An 18,172-nucleotide genomic window follows, 5' to 3' on the forward strand; every position below is an offset into this window, starting at 1 on the left:
GTCCCAGGTTCAGTCACCAACATTTCCAGTTCAGTCAACCCTCACCCATAATAGAAGCAGCACCTGTAGCTAGATGAAAGGAATTCTCTCAGTGGCCATTGTTTGTCAACCACAGCAGTTATTTCCAGCCTTCAAGCATTTGATTCTGTCAGTAAAATGCAGGGGGAAGAGAGCATGTCAGGCCTGACAGCAGACACTGGACAACTTGACACCATGCAACTTGCATAACTCATGCAGGCCCAGCTGCTTGCTAACGCTCAGCAGCTGCTGCCCCCTGAAGTATTGTGTAGTGGTTAGTGTTTCAGACAAGGATTTGGGATACCCAGGTTTGAATGTGAGTTGGGAAATACCTGGAGATTTTTGGGGTGGAGCCTGAGAGGTGGGTGTTGCCTTCTGACACACGTCCGGTGATGTCAGGGGGTGTGGCATATGCAAATAAGTTATGCTAATTTCGACAAAAAGACCCCTGTCAGGCAACATGACAGGGGAGGGGGACAGGACCATTGCCAAGGTTGTTTTGGCTTTCAAATCCACATCCACTGCCTCCATGGTTTGCTTTACTGAAACCAGGACTTTGAAGGCTCAGCAATATTGTTGCAGTTGCGTTAACAACCTCCAAAATGGTCACTGCAGGATCAGTGGGAATCCTTTTCTTAAAGCTACAGGAGTAGTTTCTATTAACTTGGGGAATTTTACGTCCCCAACATTCTTTTTTAGATTTGAAGTTTTTCTGAAAACTTTGGATTTCCTTTAGGTCTATAGAGAAATTCCCCCCTCTGTCAGTAGCTCCGTTTTGCAGATCTATTAATTCACATTCTATGGCCTGGTTTGGAATTAGATCTATGATGTTGAAGTTCCTTAGAACATTCACATATCAGCAATGTATGACCCTGTAGTTGCTGATGATGGCGTGCAAACATTTCACCTTTGCATTTCGGTATATGTGGAAGATACATTTACACATTACCCTGTCATGTGCATTGCCTGCACAAAGAATTGCACGAGGAAAGGGAGGTAATATCTGAGGTACGCCAGATGCCTTAAAGTAAGGGACTATGGATTTTGAAGAACTAGAAGTTAGCTCTAATAAAATCTCTGTAAAGGTAAATGCATTTGTCATAGGATAAACTCAAAGCTTATTTTTCAGGTCTTACTTTATACATTTACTGTTCTTGTCCTACTATGTACATGCAGTTAATATGAATTGAATGGGAAAATCATATAACTGGTACAACTGTTGTTTGGTCAGTTACATATCAGCATGAAAACAAATCATAGTTTTGCATCTATATGGAGCCTTTTGCTCATTTCCTCAAATGTGCAGTGTATGTTCAATACTATTATAGCACAAACGTTTCCAGTGCACAGTTCATATTTGCCAACAGTTTCCTGATAACAGTTTCCTGATAATCTCATAATAATCGTCCTAATTGCAATTCCCTCGTAACATGCTCCCCTTCCTTGACATCAGCAAATGTAATGGAAAATTGACAAATAGATAAGATACTGTGACTGAAGTACAGCATCATACAGAACCAGAAGACCAGAGGGGTTCTGAGCTCTTGTTAGGAAAAGAAAACAAAGATGGGGTGCTAGGCAGGCTGGGGGGAAAGGCAAAGCCACCAAGGAAATCATGAACCTTTCTGTACAACTCAAAATTTTATGCCTCCAGCATTTCAGACAGTAGTTGACTCAGTACAAGGTATCATCTCACTTGCTTCTGTTCTGGGAGCCCCTTCTGCAGGTCTTGTGCCAATGCACACTTCCACACAATCCTAAGAATGTTTACTCAGAAATAATTCCCACTGAGCTCAAAGGGATTTACTCCAACACAATTGTGTTTAGGATTGCAGCCTTCATCTACTACTTAGGTTGTAGTTTGCAAACTTCATGGGGCAGAAATACATTTCCAAGTGTACTTGTTCTAAAAAACCTTAAGCACAATGGGACCCAAGTCCTAATGAGACCCCCCGCTACTTCTAGGTAAATATTAAACAATATCAACAATCGGTTGTGATGTCTTAATCTCTGAAGAGACCTTAAGCACAAACACAGTTCATTCAGAAGAATCTTTGCAGATGCAATCCAGTTTCCTAGGATGGATTAAAAACATACCATGTGTAAAGAGAGGCCTTACAACATACCTGAAAGTCAACAAACAGCTTGTTTTGAAACAATAGTAAAGGAGTGTTACCAAGTCAAGGGTCCTTGCCAATGCTCTGCTTTAGTTTCCAGAAAATACTTGCAACAAAATCCCCCCCACAGATTTCTGGTTTTAACAAAGGACTAGTTTCCTGATGACTTCTGAGCAGAAAGTTGCAGAACTTCCTTAACAACAGTGTATTCTAGGTTTAGATTTTAAAAATAAATAAATAATATTTAAGTTCACAAGCTACACTGAGCAAAAGTAAGGTTCAGTTTTAAATATGAAATCTAATTTTCAGTTAACTCAAAATATTAGCTATATCATCATATATTTGCTTATTTCCTTTTGCTGATATCAGAATTCATTAAACGTTAAATAAATTAAATCATTATTAATTTGTTTTGTCCTCAAAGCGATCTACTAAAGCTTTTCTATATTTATCACTTGAATTTTATGTCTTGTCATCCTATTATCAACTTCTTTTCCAAAGAGATTCACAATTTTAACCACCACCTTTTTGAAATCGTTCATTTACTAAGTAAAAAGGACAATATTTCCACATGTAAATTATTTCAACATTAGCCTAAGTTGGATTCTGCAGCAATCTCATAGTAAATACAGCACAACTTCAGTGAAAGTTAGTTTACATGTAAAAAGTAGAAGGTTCAGATCCATAAATTACATAAGAAGTGCTTAGTTTTCATCCACAACCATCATTGAAATATAATCTTTGTAGCGCACAGTATTTGTTTCAGGATCCACAGCAGCAGAGAGCATTTCCTCCATTTCTTCCTGAGTAAAAGGCTCACCTGCAACAGAAAGACTATTTATAACATGTTATGTTTTCTACTGTTTAATTTTCCTAGTGTGATTTGTTTTTTCTTTGCTCTTTCATTACATCACTAGTAGCTATAATTATTTGATATCTGCTCCATACAATATTAGAATGTACCTGTACCATTTTATATATGAACACCTGTAAGTATAATGCAAATATAAGTGGCAAATATGGGCTTCCTACCACAAAAGTCTGAATCAATCCTATGGTTATGTTAAAATAAATGAAGGCTTAAAAATATCTGGAAATGGCCTGGGGAGATACTCCACCTTGTTGCACTTTTGGGGCAGATGACATACAAAAATGATTCAACATTGTCCTAAAAGGACAATGTACCATTGCTCATTAGCAAACAGTGTCCCCAAACTACAGCCACTTCAGCTTTCTTTCTGTAAACAGAAAAACATAAAACCACCCCATAAATCTATAGATTTCATCATTGGATGTGCATTTTTACCCCAGCCAATATTATGTCTTGTGGTAAAAATAAAGTCTAATGATGGGAAATTGATCCAGATAACGAATTATTTTATGTCTTGTGATAAAAAAATGTCCAATGATTTCTGAAAAGGAAAATTGATCCAGAGAACAAATTATATGAAACACTACAGTTGTAAGTAGTTGGTGCAAACAACTTGGCTTTCACTGCAAAATATTTTCTTCTCCACAGACCGTTTCTGTGATAGAAAAATAATCCCCCCATATGAACGTCGTTGATTAACAGAGATAGATGTTTTCATTCGCAGCCTATGGTAGCTTTCGAGCATCCTGGGTTCAAAGTTTGGGTATTGTAAACACTCAGGGATGAATCCAATGGAGCACTTCCACAGACAGAAGGACTTCTGTCCGTGGAACCTAATTTTCTCACCTCACCCTCTGCTGTAGCCCAGAATGCTCTCCAAAGTGCTGTTCCTGGGGGCCCTGTCCCCCAGAACAACATTACAGGGAGCATTTGTGGCTACAGTGGGAGAGGGGGAGAAAATTGCCTTCTGAAATGTTCTGTTGAATCCAAGCCTTGATTCTGCTGCCACAAATATGTATTTGCTTAGTGATAGCTGGACTTCGGAATTAGGCTTGGCGTAATAAATACAGCCCATCCCCAAGTACATTTTTGGAAACTTTTAAAATAGAGCTCCCAAAGATAAACAGACTCCAGAAATTATTATTCAAAACCAGAATCGGAACCACTCATATTGATCTTTCTTTTATGAAGTGTTTCAATTTTTTTCTTCCAGGTTTCCAAATAGGATTAGTGAGGAAATCTGATGTTTGAAAGTGGTCCTATTATACTTTAAGTGAAGCACATCATATATGAAGTTTTTCTCTGAATGCTTCCCAAGTTCATTGCAAACAAAGGATAGGTGTAAATTACATACAGGAATGCACATGATTTATATTAGTACAGTTAAGGTGCAAAAGGATCATAGAAGTGTCAAAAAAGTGGTAAAACATGTTATCTCATACTTTCATGTGTATGAATATGACAAGTGTTAGGAAGGTATACAGAATATGAAGCCAATAAGGTCAGCAACCAGGTTTCTTGAAGGATCAAGTGGGGAAGGGGTTGATGGGCCTACCCACCATTCACAAAAGTGCCTCCAGCCACTGATCCCCTGCTCCCTTTCCCCTGGCTTGATGTTTTGCTCAGGAGTCTCCAGCTGCTAATCCCCAGGGTCCATATCTTCCCACACAGGGTGCTCATGGTACCATACTAGGATCTGTCCTTATTTTTTTTCAAAAGTAAAGCTAATTGTAATGAAGACTTTTTACCTTCTTCAGTCATATACTTCACCAACTCCTCTTTAGTAAGATGTCCACATTTATTTTGATCTAAAACCTAAAAATAAGAGAACGTAAATTTTTGTTCCTATTGCTTCAAGGTTTACCAAATATTTCCCCCTGTAAGTAGATTTGTGTTCTTGGTACAGACCTCAAATGCACGTAAAAGAATATCTTCTGGAATTGGCCGGTATCTGAAATAATTAAATAAGTAAATAATGCTGTAATATAAATGTGAAGGGTCACTTTGGAAAATGGACTCCTCCTCCCCCCCATCCCATTTGGGCTGATATATCTATCTATGGCATCGGTGTAACATCAAGGTGTGAAACGTCATTTTAGTGCCATGTTTTTAAAGGGTCTGCAGCTTGATGTGTTATATTCCATCCTAAGAGCCAAACTGCTCTGTGTCTGGAACGCCAAACCTGTTATATAGCCCCTAAGAAGCTGCTGCAGAGGTACTTGGTAGGGCTGTAGCAATGGAGAAGGAGTAATTCACTTTTCCTGCCCTCCAAGGGTGTTATTGTCAAGCAGTTTCGATTGGGCAAAGGCTACAGAGAAAGAAGTTAATTTCCCCTTTCTCAGGAGTGCAGCCTTGATTAGTTCCAGGTCATCCCGGAGGTGTTTTTAGGCCCCCATAATACATTTGGATTTCTAGCCACAGAACTCCAACACCATGTATAATGACCCTAAACTTTCTGAAATGAACTGGTCAATAATAGTAGAAACAAACATGATCACACAACTCTACAGTGAACATCTTATTTAGGACAACATGTGCAGTTTTTATATTCCATTCCAAAATAAGCAGTGTGGAAATGGAACTGTCAAACCTCTAGGCTTAATTAATCCAGGATTTACCAGACTTTGCCCCAAAACGTATTTTTAGTACCTGGACTCAGCCCTGGAAAATGTTGCACTTTGAACTGCCTTTGCCTAAAGATTGAATAACAATGCTAGCCACAACATATCTGGGATTAACAGTAAAGGCTAGCATGTTAAGAAATGACTCCCAAACAGACACTCGTTTTTAGAAATAAGAACACTAAAATAATTACAATAATTCCAGTGGGTTCACTGTGTTAGTCTGCTGCAGCAAAAATAAAGCAGAAATCAATGGCATCATAAACACTAACAAAATGTATTACAGCATACACTTTTGTGAGCTCATCCTGAAACAACCTTTGTTAGTCTTTGAAGTGCCATTTGACTTCTATAATAATTGGACAAGGCACTTCTACTGAAGAACAGACATATCTGTGACATAAAGACTAAACAGATTGCCTCAGGAAGTTTTTGAGCAAAACATTTATTATTGCTAATGTGAAATTTAAACCCAAACCCATACAGTCCATTTTCAAATATAAAAAAACTATTGCAGGTTTAAAAAATAATTTTGCTTCATAACCTTTGTGCTATTAATGAGGTACATATACTGTACACGTGATGTATTTTTCAGCATATCTTTCCAATAAATTTATGTTATAATCTGAAATCAATTATATCTACATCTACCTATCCATCTACTAAGACACAAGAATTACATAGGAAAAATAATAATTGCTGTAAAAACTGTTCACCTCTGAATGAAGGTCATCTTAATTAAATTATATGGAAAGACATATACAAAGCCAATAAGGTATAATAAGAAGTATACTAGTATCTGTCTGTCTACCTATCTAGAATCCCTGTCCCCCATTTTAGTGGTTGCCTAAAGCAAAACCGACTTTTCATATCATTTATCTTAAAAACATTTTATCCATGCAACTATGAATGGATTATAATTAAAATCAGCCACATACACATTACCCAACTCGCGCAATTTAATTTTTTTCTGCTACCTTCTTTCCATTAATATTCTAGTCATCATAGGAAGAAATTTTTCCAGACGAATAAATCCAGTTGGTTCTTCTTCTTCCACCTAAAAAACAAAGAATGTGACACACACAGGATATGTGAGAACTATTTCTCAAGCTGAAACAAGGCAATTATGACATGAAACGGTAAAAGAAATGCAAAAATGCTGCCTGACTCAATATACTGATGTTGCTAAATGGGGCAGCTGTACTATCCCACAGAAATGGCTAGAGAGGAGGCCAACCCACATCCCTCTCCTTCCCCAGCGACACTGGGTACCTATACATTGCCTTGGGAACAGACCTTACTTTCTCTGTACAAAATATCAAGTAATCCAGACCAATGTTCCCTCTAAGATCCACAGTGTTGTCAGCAGAAATTCTACCTTGTGAGCGAAAAAAGCTAGTAGCATTAAAGTTGTGAGCAAGTCTACATTTGACTATTGTGTAAATTATTTTGGGGGTGATGGGGAAATCACCCTGCTGAAGACCCTGAGACGTTACTGCATCACAGAAGAAGGGAAATTTCCAGACTGTTTATCCCCTCCCCAGTCCTTGTGGGCCTCAGGAACACTATCTAGAACCACCTGGAGCAAAACTGTGCCACCCCTTCATGGGATGCTATTTACCTTTGTGCCATGGAAAGCTTCAGCTGCTCATGGACACCCAGTAAGTTTCTGTTAAAGGGGCATTTTTCTCCAGTCCTGTTGGCAACCTTAGATCTGCTCAATGGGGTGATTTTGCAGTACATGTCCAGTTAGGCATACATCATTGACTCCACAAGAGGCTTGGCTGGCACAAAACATTAGCGCTTTATGCAGCTTTTCACCAATGCTTAAACAACATTTACTATTTTGCGATTGTTACCATCCTTTGTACAAAACTAAGTTCAAAAGTAACCGTGCAATGGGCGAAAGATTTATGTGATCTGAAGAGAAACCAGAGTATTTTACCACATGTGGTGGACCTGTAATAAAGTTCAGGGCTTTTGGAAAATGGTGCGGACACTAATTCAAGAAATAATGGAGAAGAATTTAGCGTTAAGACCAGAAATATATTTATTAAATATGCTACCTAAGGAGTATAGTCAGCAGGACAGATACGTATTGGTATATATAATAACTGCCGCGCGATCTATTATTGGCCCAAAAGTGGAAATCAGATATGATACCGTCAAGGGAGGAGTTAGTGGTAAGAGTGCTAGATTTAGAACAAATGGACAATCTGAGCCTGAGGTTGCAAAATAAAAATGAAAAAGTATTTAACAGAAGATGGGCTAAGGTATATGAATGGATGAAGAGTTAAATTTCTAAGACTCTTTAATATATGTTAACAATGTCTTGAAAAGCAAACAATGTAAATTCTAAAACTTTAATTGTTAACAATGTTTATGGAATGTAATTTATGTAAGTTATGTAAAAACCAATTAAAAATAAATAAAAAAGAATAATTTAAACATTATAACAGAAAACAGAATTGAGTCAAATTTCACCCACCCCTTTCCACTATATTGGTAGACCTGTCCTCTGTAGAACAGGTCTACCTACCCCTTTCCACTATATTGGTAGAACTAGCCCCTGGAGAACAGGTCTACTCACCCCATTATATTGGTAACCTGGCCTCCAGAGAACAGGTCTACCTACCCCTTTCCACTATATTGGTAGACCTGTCCTCTGTAGAACAGGTCTACCTACCCCTTTCCACTATATTGGTAGACCTGTCCTCTGTAGAACAGGTCTACCTACCCCTTTCCACTATATTGGTAGACCTGTCCTCTGTAGAACAGGTCTACCCACCCCAGTCCACTATATTGGTAGACTTGGCCTTGGACTGTCACCTTGTGCTGAGCCTTAGAAAACATACCAGCACTTGGGGGGGGGGGACTCTTGCAGTCTACTTTGCTGTTGTTTTTTTAAGTGAAATATGACAACCAGCATTACAGGTCAAGTATAACAGAGAAGGAACAATCACTGTCAGAACTCTGAGTAACCTAACAAACAAGCGACTTAAATGTTATCAACCTGCCCAAACCACTTATTTATTCAAATATTTATATCCCACTTTTCCCTGTGACTCAAGGCAGCTTACAAATCATACTGAAAAGCATACTAGCTCCATTGTAGGCTATGGGGACCATTATAGTCAATAGGCTCCATAGGTTACAACAGAGAATCGATCTGGGGATATCTGGGACTGGGGGGGGGGCTGTTTTTTGAGGTAGAAGCACCAAATTTGCCATATAGCTGCTTGTGCCTCTCTTCAACCCCCTCCCCAAGTTTATAAAAGATTGGACCAAGGGGTCCAATTCTATGGCCCCCAGGAGGTGCTCCCATCCCAAAAGAAATCTTCTGAGCAGAAGCTCTCAACCTCTGAGCTGTCTGTTAAACTTTTGTGCGCTTGAGCCCCCTAGTGCAACTTAGAGGGAACTGTGATCCAGACCCCGCTTATAGAGTTTCAGCACACTCCTGGGTGGGGGGAGCACTTAAGGAGCTGATCATATGCTAGGGGAGCGTATCCCCAAGAAATATGCCACACTGATGCTCTCTGTCAGAGGCTCTGGTAGAGCAACCCTCTGTGCTAGCAGGGGAGGGGGCCAGCCTGGTAGTGTGGCAGGAGATAGTCAGTATCCTAAGGCACCCCAGCCCATGAACATCTCCTGGCAACAGCACAGAGTTCCACCTGCAAAAACCACAGCATAGCCCATGGACACCCATGGACGCCAGGAAACCACCCCCCACCAGTTGCCATACCCCCAATGCTCCAAGGATCACAGGATGCTGAGGGGTGGTGCAACCACCACCCACTAGCCCTTGGCCAAACTTCTCCCCTCCCCTTCAGCCAATTCTGGCACTCCAGCAGGCAATATAAACCCCAGTCTGTGCTCAGTCAGGCCAGGTGCCAAGTTGTGCAGCACTGAGCTACATTGGTCCACCATGTGATTGTGGGACTTAGCAACTTAGACCACAGTGAGAGCTCACACAAACACTCAGGGAATGGGCACACCCAATGGAAGCACAAGTCACTGACAGGGCAGGGGGTGAAGCAAATGCAGAGGACCAGCAGACCCCTGTGGACCTGATTCCCCTTACAAAGTTGGTGACTCCAGTGGCCTATTTCCTGGTCCCCCCAGCTGTTGGACAGTCATGTTGTGGAGCAAAGAACTTGGTGAAGCCCAGGGGCTGTATAGCCCTGTGGCCAACTGTGTGGTGCATGCAGTGGAAGCACATCTTTAGTTAGCTAAACACCTGCTCAATGACCCTTTGGTTGTAGACGGCACGATCTGTTGACTCATCCCTGTAAGCAGGTATGGGAGCAGGGGGTAGCCCCAGTTACTTGTGGCAGGGAGAAAGACAGCTGTCTGCCTCCTACCAAGTGAGCCCCCTCCAGTGGGGACAATGACCCTCCAGTGGGGACAATGACCTTGGCCACCACTCCTTAGAACAAACCAGTACAAAGAAATCAGAGGGAAAGCAACACCTTCTACAGAATGGAGACAGTCCTGGGGGTGGGCAACTGTTACAGATGGCTTGGATGATCACCCTGTCAAGGTGGAAGCGCTCTGGCCATAGTGCCTCCTGCTGCAACGCTGTGCCACTCAGACATACAGTGCAGTCAAATCCTTTGCAGGGGTGGTGAGTGGAAGGGCCTCTATCCTGATGGAACAGCTATTGGCTTGTGTCCCGAGGGCGGGCCTCCCCCGGGGTGGCCGCTGCCACTCGGGACTCCACCGCCGCCAACTCCCCAAGCCCCAGCCCCCAAGGAACCTACCAGAAAGGAAGGCAGATCCGCCGGAATGCCACTGAGCTGTCCTGGCCCCGGAGAAACACCGCCAGCCCGCCATGACACAGCTGCCGCTGGTGGACGACTGCTGCAGTGAGGGGAACCCTCAGGAAGAGGGGAGGGAACTGTGCCGGGCCTGTGGCCCGGCGCAAGGGCACACCCCCAATTCAGGGCATCCTGGAGGGGAAGAAGTGCATGGTCGAAGCAGCATCGGACACCGGAGGAGGGAAGCTGATGGGAAACCACACCCACAGCTCAGCTTTCTTGCTTAAGAAGGTGGGGTGGGGCCAAGAGGAGGGGTGGAGGGTGAAGCACAGAGGGGAAGAGGTGGCACAAAACGGGAATAAAAGGAGGAACACGAGCAGAGGCTGAGGAGGATGAACTGGTGACAGGAAGGAGTGGCACCCAGAGAGAGAGAGAGAGCTGCCTGACCAGGAAAAGGAGAGTGGAGGGTGGCGACATAACCTGCTCCCCTCCTCCCCAAGGGAGGCAGGGCATGGTGGCAGATTGTCCACCCAGTTCGGGGTCCAGTGACAGCAAAGGGGGATCATCAGACTTGTGCAACAGCTGGGAGGACTGGGGGCACTTTAGGAGCTCAGATCATGGGGGTCTCCCCATGCCTTGGGGCCTAGGCCCCATCTCTTACCCTCATCCCCAGGGGGTATGGTCTGTGGCAGGAGTGAATGAGAATGGGTGTGAGGAGGCCATGGGTGTGGTGCAGGGTCATGTTGCTTTCTGTTGACCCCTAGGCTCCATTACCCTGACCTTCTTTGCTGGTGTTGAGAATCTTTGCACCCTTACCCCTTCGAGATGTAGAAGCCAGGCATCAGAAACAACCCATGATGACCAGGTGTGGATGAGACATCCCAGTGGTCTGATTCCACGGATGGGTGGGGGGCGGACAGGGGAGACTGGTGCTTTACTGGTGAACGCTGGCCCGGCCCATGATGCTGTAGCCAGTGAGGGCTGGGGATTCAGAGCAGCTGCCTAGTCTTCAGATGTGGAGTTCACACCCAGCACAGCACATCCTCCCGCCCAGTACAGCAAGTTCTCCCACCCTCCTGTCCATGTAGACAGCCATTGACAGGGAGTGGCTGGAGATCAGGCATGAGTGGAGAGATGCTGAGGCCTGGGGTCAACAGTGATTGGACAGCACTGTGGCAGCTCAAGAGGTGACTGCTGGGCCCCTTGCACAGCTGGTGGCTATTGCTGGGGACAGGAAGAATCAGCAGCTGCACACTAGGGAGCAGCTTGTGGATGTGTAAATGCCCATGTAAGAGGAACAGGAGGGTTCTGCTGCAACACCATGGTGAAGACTATGAATGGGAGATGTTCGAAGTCTCTGCATCAAAGAGATAGAGCATGGCTGTGGCTTGGTCCTATTTGTGCATTACTGAATTTGCTTTTACAAGCAAGGGAGCGTGAATGCACATTATTACAGTTCAGAAGCTGGCCTAACAAAATCCACACTCAAGTTTTTTAAAGAATAGGAGTCTGGGTTTTGGGATGCAAGTGCAGTTTAATAGGGAGGAGGAGACCACATTCAGGGGTGAGACCACATCTGCCCAGCTGTCTTTTAATTTGAAAAAGCAGTTCGGGGTTTCTATTGGGCCACGTTTGGAACAGGCAGTTGTACATCTATTGATCATGCCATGTTTGCATCATTAACAGGCAGATATTCTATTTTTATACAGGCATCTATATATTGTCTGTATATGCTAAATACAGGCAGCATGTGTAAGGGAATGTTGCACTAGGGCCAGGGAGACTAAAATTCAAATGCCTACTCATCCATGATGATCACTGGGTTACCTTGGGCCCATCACTCTCTCTCCAGCCTCACCTACCACATAGAGGGTTGTGAGGATAAGATCATGGAAGAACTATATATGCCACACTGAGCTTCTCGGAAGAGTGGGATAAAAAGCCAGATATTACCACAAGATATTACCACAATAGGGACCATTAACCATTAATGGAAAATAAAAGGGTGCATTTTTGTATCTTAAACTGAAGATAACCTAGTTAACTGAGGGTTTCAACAACTGTACAGAACTCTACAGTTTAAAAAAATCTATACTAACTATTTATCCAGTTTATTCATTCTCATGGTATTTCCAAGTCTTTCACGACATGAATCAAGCAAGAGTGGACAGGTTTATTAACTCAACATTGTCCTCTAGTGGTTAACTGTTCATTTATGTAAAATGTTTCTGCTTCAGAACAGACTGTTTCTTTTTTACATGTTTCGTAGAACATTTGCTTACATCCTTTTCCTTTCTGAACAAATCTGTTTATCTCACAATTCGTTTTACTTGCCCTTTTTTCTTTTTTGTTAATATCTATAAAATACTAGTTACTATAAGAACAAATTGCTGTTATTTTTATCAACTTCCACTGGAATAGCTGAAACATCTCACTTAAAAACAATGTAACACTAATATCGAAGAACAATTTATTTTTTATCTGAAGAGTCAACATGAATACTAAATGTAAGATGAGAACACAGGTAATCTGACAGTAACACATAGAACAGAACAAAGTCAAACAGCCATTAGGGTTTCATTGTAAAGGGGAAGCTGCATTTCTAAGGTTACAATTCTATGTGCATTTACCTGGGCATTAGCCTCACCATGAAAATTCCTCATGTGAATATTTCCTGAAAGATGCTATTTACTGGAAGGGACCCCACACATTTCTTTAAAACTGATTAGGTACAGCACTTCTCCAGCACTCACTGGAGAAGACCCTGATGCTGGGAAAGATTGAAGGTCAAAGAAGACGGGGACGGCAAAGGATGAGATGGTTAGACAGTGTCATAGATGCAACGAACATGAAATTGAGCCAACTTCAGCGGACGGCGGAAGATAGGAGGGCCTGGCGGGATCTGGTCCATGGGGTCGCAAAGAGTCGGACTCGACTGTGCGACTGAACAACAAAACAATCATTTTAACTACAGGAATAATGTCTCACTACTAACGGAAAACCCAGAAAGGAATAAACTAGCATACTAACATATTAAAGGATACTAACTGCTTTATGGGGAAAAGGAAAGAACCTCATGTTTCATGCCAATCTATTGAAGCTAACCATTTTGCATTAGAATAATTATTTGTCTTACAAAGAATTTTGCTGTGTTAGCAAAAGGGGAAAAGCTGCAAAGCTAGACCAAAGGGACACACTATCATGCTGAGAGAAGTGAATAAGGCTATCCATGGCAAAACATCCCTGTCCACATGACTGTATGGCCTTCCACATCCACTGTATTTTAGCTACACTTATCTGTTCCACTACCCTTGGTATGCTTATTGGAGGTAAGGCACCATGTTGTCCTCTTTTCCACCTAAGAATGTGCCATGCACACACCACTGTTGTTGTTCAGTCGCACAATTGAGTCCGACTCTTCATGACCCCATGGACTACATCATACCAGGCCCTCCTGTCTTCTGTCATGCTCCGGAGTTCGCTTAATTTCATGTTTGTTGCATTGATAACACTGTCTAACCATCTCATCCTTTGCCATCCCCTTCTTCTTTTACCTTCAGTCTTTCCCAGCATCAGGGTCTTCTCCAGTGAGTGCTCCCTTCTCATTTGGTGGCCAAAGTATTTGAGCTTCAGCTTCAGTATCTGGCGTTCCAGGGAACAATCAGGGTTGATTTCTTTTAGGATTGACTGATTTGATTTCCTTGCAGTCCAAGGGACTCTCAAGAGTCTTCTCCAGCACCATAGTTCAAAGGAATCTATTCTTCGGTGCTCGGCCTTCCTTATAGTCCAACTCTCGCAGCCATACATGACTACTGGGAATACCATTGCTTTGACCATGCAGACTTTTGTTGGCAGGGTGATGTCTCTATTTTTTATTATGCTGTCTAGGTTTGCCATCGCTTTCCTCCCAAGGAGCAGGCGTCTTTTAATTTCATGGCTGCAGTCACCATCTGCAGTGATCTTGGATACCAGGAACGTGAAGTCTGCCACTGCTTCGAGTTCCCCTTCTATTTGCCAAGGAGTGATGGGGCTGGATGCCATGATCTTAGGGTTTTTTTATGTTCAGTTTCAAGCCAACTTTTCCACTCTCCTCTTTCACTCTGAGGAAGAGGCTCTTTAGGTCCTCTTCACTTTCTGGTATCGTCTGCATATCTGAGGTTGTTGATGTTTTTCCCAGCAATCTTAATTCTGGCTTGTGATTCATCCAGGCTGGCATTTCGCATAATGTAATCTGCATATAAATGAAATAAGCAAGGTGACAATATACATCTTTGTCGTACACCTTTTCCTATGCTAAAACAATCAGTTGTTCCATATCCAGTTCTGTTGCTTCTTGACCCTTATACAGGTTTCTCAAGACATGTGAGGTGGTCTGGTACTCCCATCTCTTTAAGGACTTGCCATTGTTTGTTGTGATCCACACAATCAAAGGCTTTAGCATAGTCAATGAAGCAGAAGTAGATGTTTTTCTGGTACTCTTGTGCTTTCTCCATAATCTAGCGAATGTTGGCAATTTGATCTCTAGTTCCTCTACCTCTTCGAAACCCAGCTTGAACTTCTCTGGAATGTAAACTGACCTTTTCCAATCCTGTGATCATTGTTGCGTTTTTCAAATTTGCTGGCATATTGAGTGCAGCACTTTAATGGCATAATCTTTTAAGACTTTGAATAGCTCAGCTGGGATACTATTACTTCTGCTAGCTTTGTTATTAGTAATGCTTTCTAAGGCCCATTTGACTTCGCATTCCAGGATGTCTGGCTCGAGGTCAGTGATTACACCGTCGTGGTTGTCAAGGACATCGAGGTCCTTCTTGTATAGTTCTTCTGTGTATTCTTGCCATCTTTTCCTAATCTCTTCTGCTTCTGTTAGATCCCTACCGTTTTTGTCCTTTATCATGACCAGCTTTGCATGGAACATTTTAATGTGTTTTTTTATGTGTTGTTAGCTGCCCTGAGCCTGCCGAATGGTGGGGAGAGCGGGATATAAAGGTAAATATAAATAAATAAACATTCCCTTGATTTCTCCAATTTTCTTGAGGAGATCTTTAGTCCTTCCCATTCTATTGTTTTCCTCTATTACTTTGCATTGTTCATCCAGGAAAGCCTCCTTATCTCTCCTTGCTGTTATCTGGAAATCTGCATTCAGTTGGGTAAATCTTTCCTTTTCACCTTTGGCTTTCACTTTCCTTCTTTCCTCTGCTATTTGTAAAGCCTCATCAGACAGCCACTTTGCTTTCTTTCATTTCTTTTTCTTTCAGATGGTGCTGACTGCTGCCTCCTGGACAATGTCACGAACCTGTGTCCATAGTTCTTCAGGCACTCTATCAAATGTAGTCCCTTAAACCTATTCTTCACCTCCACTGTATATTCATCAGGGATGTGATCTAGGTCAAACCTGAATGGCCTAGTGGTTTCCCCAATTTTCTTCAGTTTAAGTATGAATTTTGCAATGAGTAGCTCATGATCTGAGCCACAGTCAGCTCCAGGTCTTGTTTTTACTGACTGTATAGAGCTTCTCCATCTTTGACTGCAAGTCATCAATCTGATTTTGGTGATGCCCATCTGGTGATGTCCATGTATAGAGTTGCCTCTTAGGTTGTTAGAAGAAGGTGTTCGCTATGACCGGTGTGTTCTCTTAACAAAGCTCTGTTAGCCTTGCACACACCACATACAACTTTAATTTCCACTTAAAATTATGTGAATATTCCAAAAGTTTAGACCTATTCAGAAAGAGCATAGTTGTCAGACAAGACTAATGTTAATGTGAATCCTAGTGAGCATAATATTCTTACTTTGCCTAGCATTATTAATATTTATGTTAGGTTCTCAAAGAACAGATGCCGAGTTCCAGTGATTTTTCTTGGCCTATGGGAAAAATCTATGGGAGACTTCCGGTTTTGGCGATCTAATGGCGGATGCGTCTCTCGGGAGCTCCCGAGGACGCGATCCGTGAGCCGGCGGATGAGATGGAGTGCGATTGTATGCGCCCCCCCGGGGCCCTTGTGAAGGACTCCTAGCCATGGGGCACTGAGGATCGCCTCTCCCCCAGCACGGTGCCAGTGGATTGAGGTGTTCCGATGCCCCGACGGTCTCACTGCTGTGTTCCAGTACTGGACTCAGAGACGCACACCGGGACTAGCGAGTGGAGGTCAGGCATTACACGTTTTACACGTTTGATGGCTAGATCTACATGATCTACATTGAGAGTGATTTTGGTTGAAACGAGAACCAGAGAAATGGCTGAAAGTCCCCCTAAAGTAAGTGAGGGAGGGGCGGGGAACCCCCCCCCCAGAAATAAAAACGGACTTAAAGCATGCCTTTTAAAGGGGGGCAGAACTGAAAGCAAAATGGGACTATAGTAAGGAACTTACAAGAAAATTACAGGCGATTTGTAGACTTTAGAGACTTTTGGCAAACTTTGTTAAAGGTTTCAGCTTCAAAGATGTCGCTGAAGAAGATGGAGAAAGATAAGCAAACGAAACAAATGAATGAAAATCCTATGCATTATATTTCTCACTTCTGCTAATGTTGGGGGGGGGGATCAGATACCCTGCATAGTTTAGAGGTGTAAAATTGTAGAACTTACCTCTGCAAGCATATCATGTAGATCCCCCTCACTTGGACAGCAACCTAGTGACCTAATAATTGTGCCAATCTCTCTGAAAGAAAAAGCATTTTCATTAGTAAATCTACAGTGTAATTTAAATCTTTATTCGACAGCTTTTAAAAACTGATATTTTTGCATAGGGGAAAATATGTTGCTTCTTTGCTTTCACAATGAAACCTCAAGATGTGTTCACTGTCCCAAATGGATTCTTAATATCAGAACATCTTAATTAAATTAAATATCATAATTGCTTCTCTGCTTCAAAATAGGCAAGGTTTTGTTAATGCATAAAAAGGCAGAGAATGTTTCTTGACACTTTCCACTCTGGCTTCACACCTGGTTCTGGAGTTGACAATACATTAGACAATACACATTATCTACAGAAGGACGGGGAGTGCCTCTTTGTTGATTCTGTAGACCTTTCAGCATACTTTAAAATAGGTGATCATGTTATTCTTGACCATATGAAACACCGAGCTGGAGTGACAGGAATGACATGTCTTTTTTGTTGTTCACTGTTTTACAGCAAAGATTCAGCAGTATTTGCTGAATAGGATACTACAGGGATCAGAATCATCATTAGTATTATTTAATATCTATATTAGGCCTTTGAATGAGATTAACTAATTTGAGGTAGGAAGTCATCAACATGCTGACAACACCCAGCTCTACATTTCATTAATTTGAGTGTTACCGAAATCAGTAACCAGAAAACATAAGCACATAAAATTGAATCCAGATAAAAAAGAGGTGATGCTAGTTGAGTATGGCATCATTTTGCATGACGCTGACTTACCCATGACTGATGGGGTAAATCAGAGCAGATAATACTCTTTGAATTTGGCCTGCTTTACAAGACCTGGGTTGGAGTTGTTGCTAAGAGTGTTTTTTTCTATCTACGCTTGCTGCATACCTTCTAGATTGATCTGACCTTGTTATCTAGATCCATATTTTTGTAACTTCCAGGCCTGACTACTGAATGTACTCTGTGTAGAGATGACTTTGAAAAAAACTCAGGAAAACAAACTCGGGAGTTACAAGAATTATATAATCAGTTACCAGATTGCTGTTGGACAGCATGCATGGATAAACATATTCATGTCAGCTTCATTAATTGCTGATTTGCTTCTGAGTTCAATTAAAGGTGCTGGCCTTAACTTTTGAAAACTTTCATAGCTTTG

General features: G+C 42.1%; 1 protein-coding gene across 1 annotated transcript in view; it reads right to left on the bottom strand.

The window, feature by feature from the left end:
• Nucleotides 1–2,839: 2,839 nt before the first annotated feature.
• EFCAB2 (EF-hand calcium binding domain 2) overlaps nucleotides 2,840–18,172 on the bottom strand; it is a 41,013-nt gene continuing 25,680 nt past the window's right edge. Inside the window, exons 3-7 of the mRNA XM_015424416.1 lie at nucleotides 16,971–17,043; nucleotides 6,605–6,684; nucleotides 4,915–4,957; nucleotides 4,755–4,821; nucleotides 2,840–2,955 (exon numbers count right to left, since the gene is read on the bottom strand). Coding sequence (XP_015279902.1) covers nucleotides 2,840–2,955; nucleotides 4,755–4,821; nucleotides 4,915–4,957; nucleotides 6,605–6,684; nucleotides 16,971–17,043 — 379 coding nt within the window. The remainder of the gene's footprint in view (nucleotides 2,956–4,754; nucleotides 4,822–4,914; nucleotides 4,958–6,604; nucleotides 6,685–16,970; nucleotides 17,044–18,172) is intronic.

Source organism: Gekko japonicus, unplaced genomic scaffold (assembly GCF_001447785.1).
Source record: "Gekko japonicus isolate JY-2015 unplaced genomic scaffold, Gekko_japonicus_V1.1 scaffold26, whole genome shotgun sequence".
In the NCBI taxonomy this organism is placed as follows: domain Eukaryota; kingdom Metazoa; phylum Chordata; class Lepidosauria; order Squamata; family Gekkonidae; genus Gekko; species Gekko japonicus.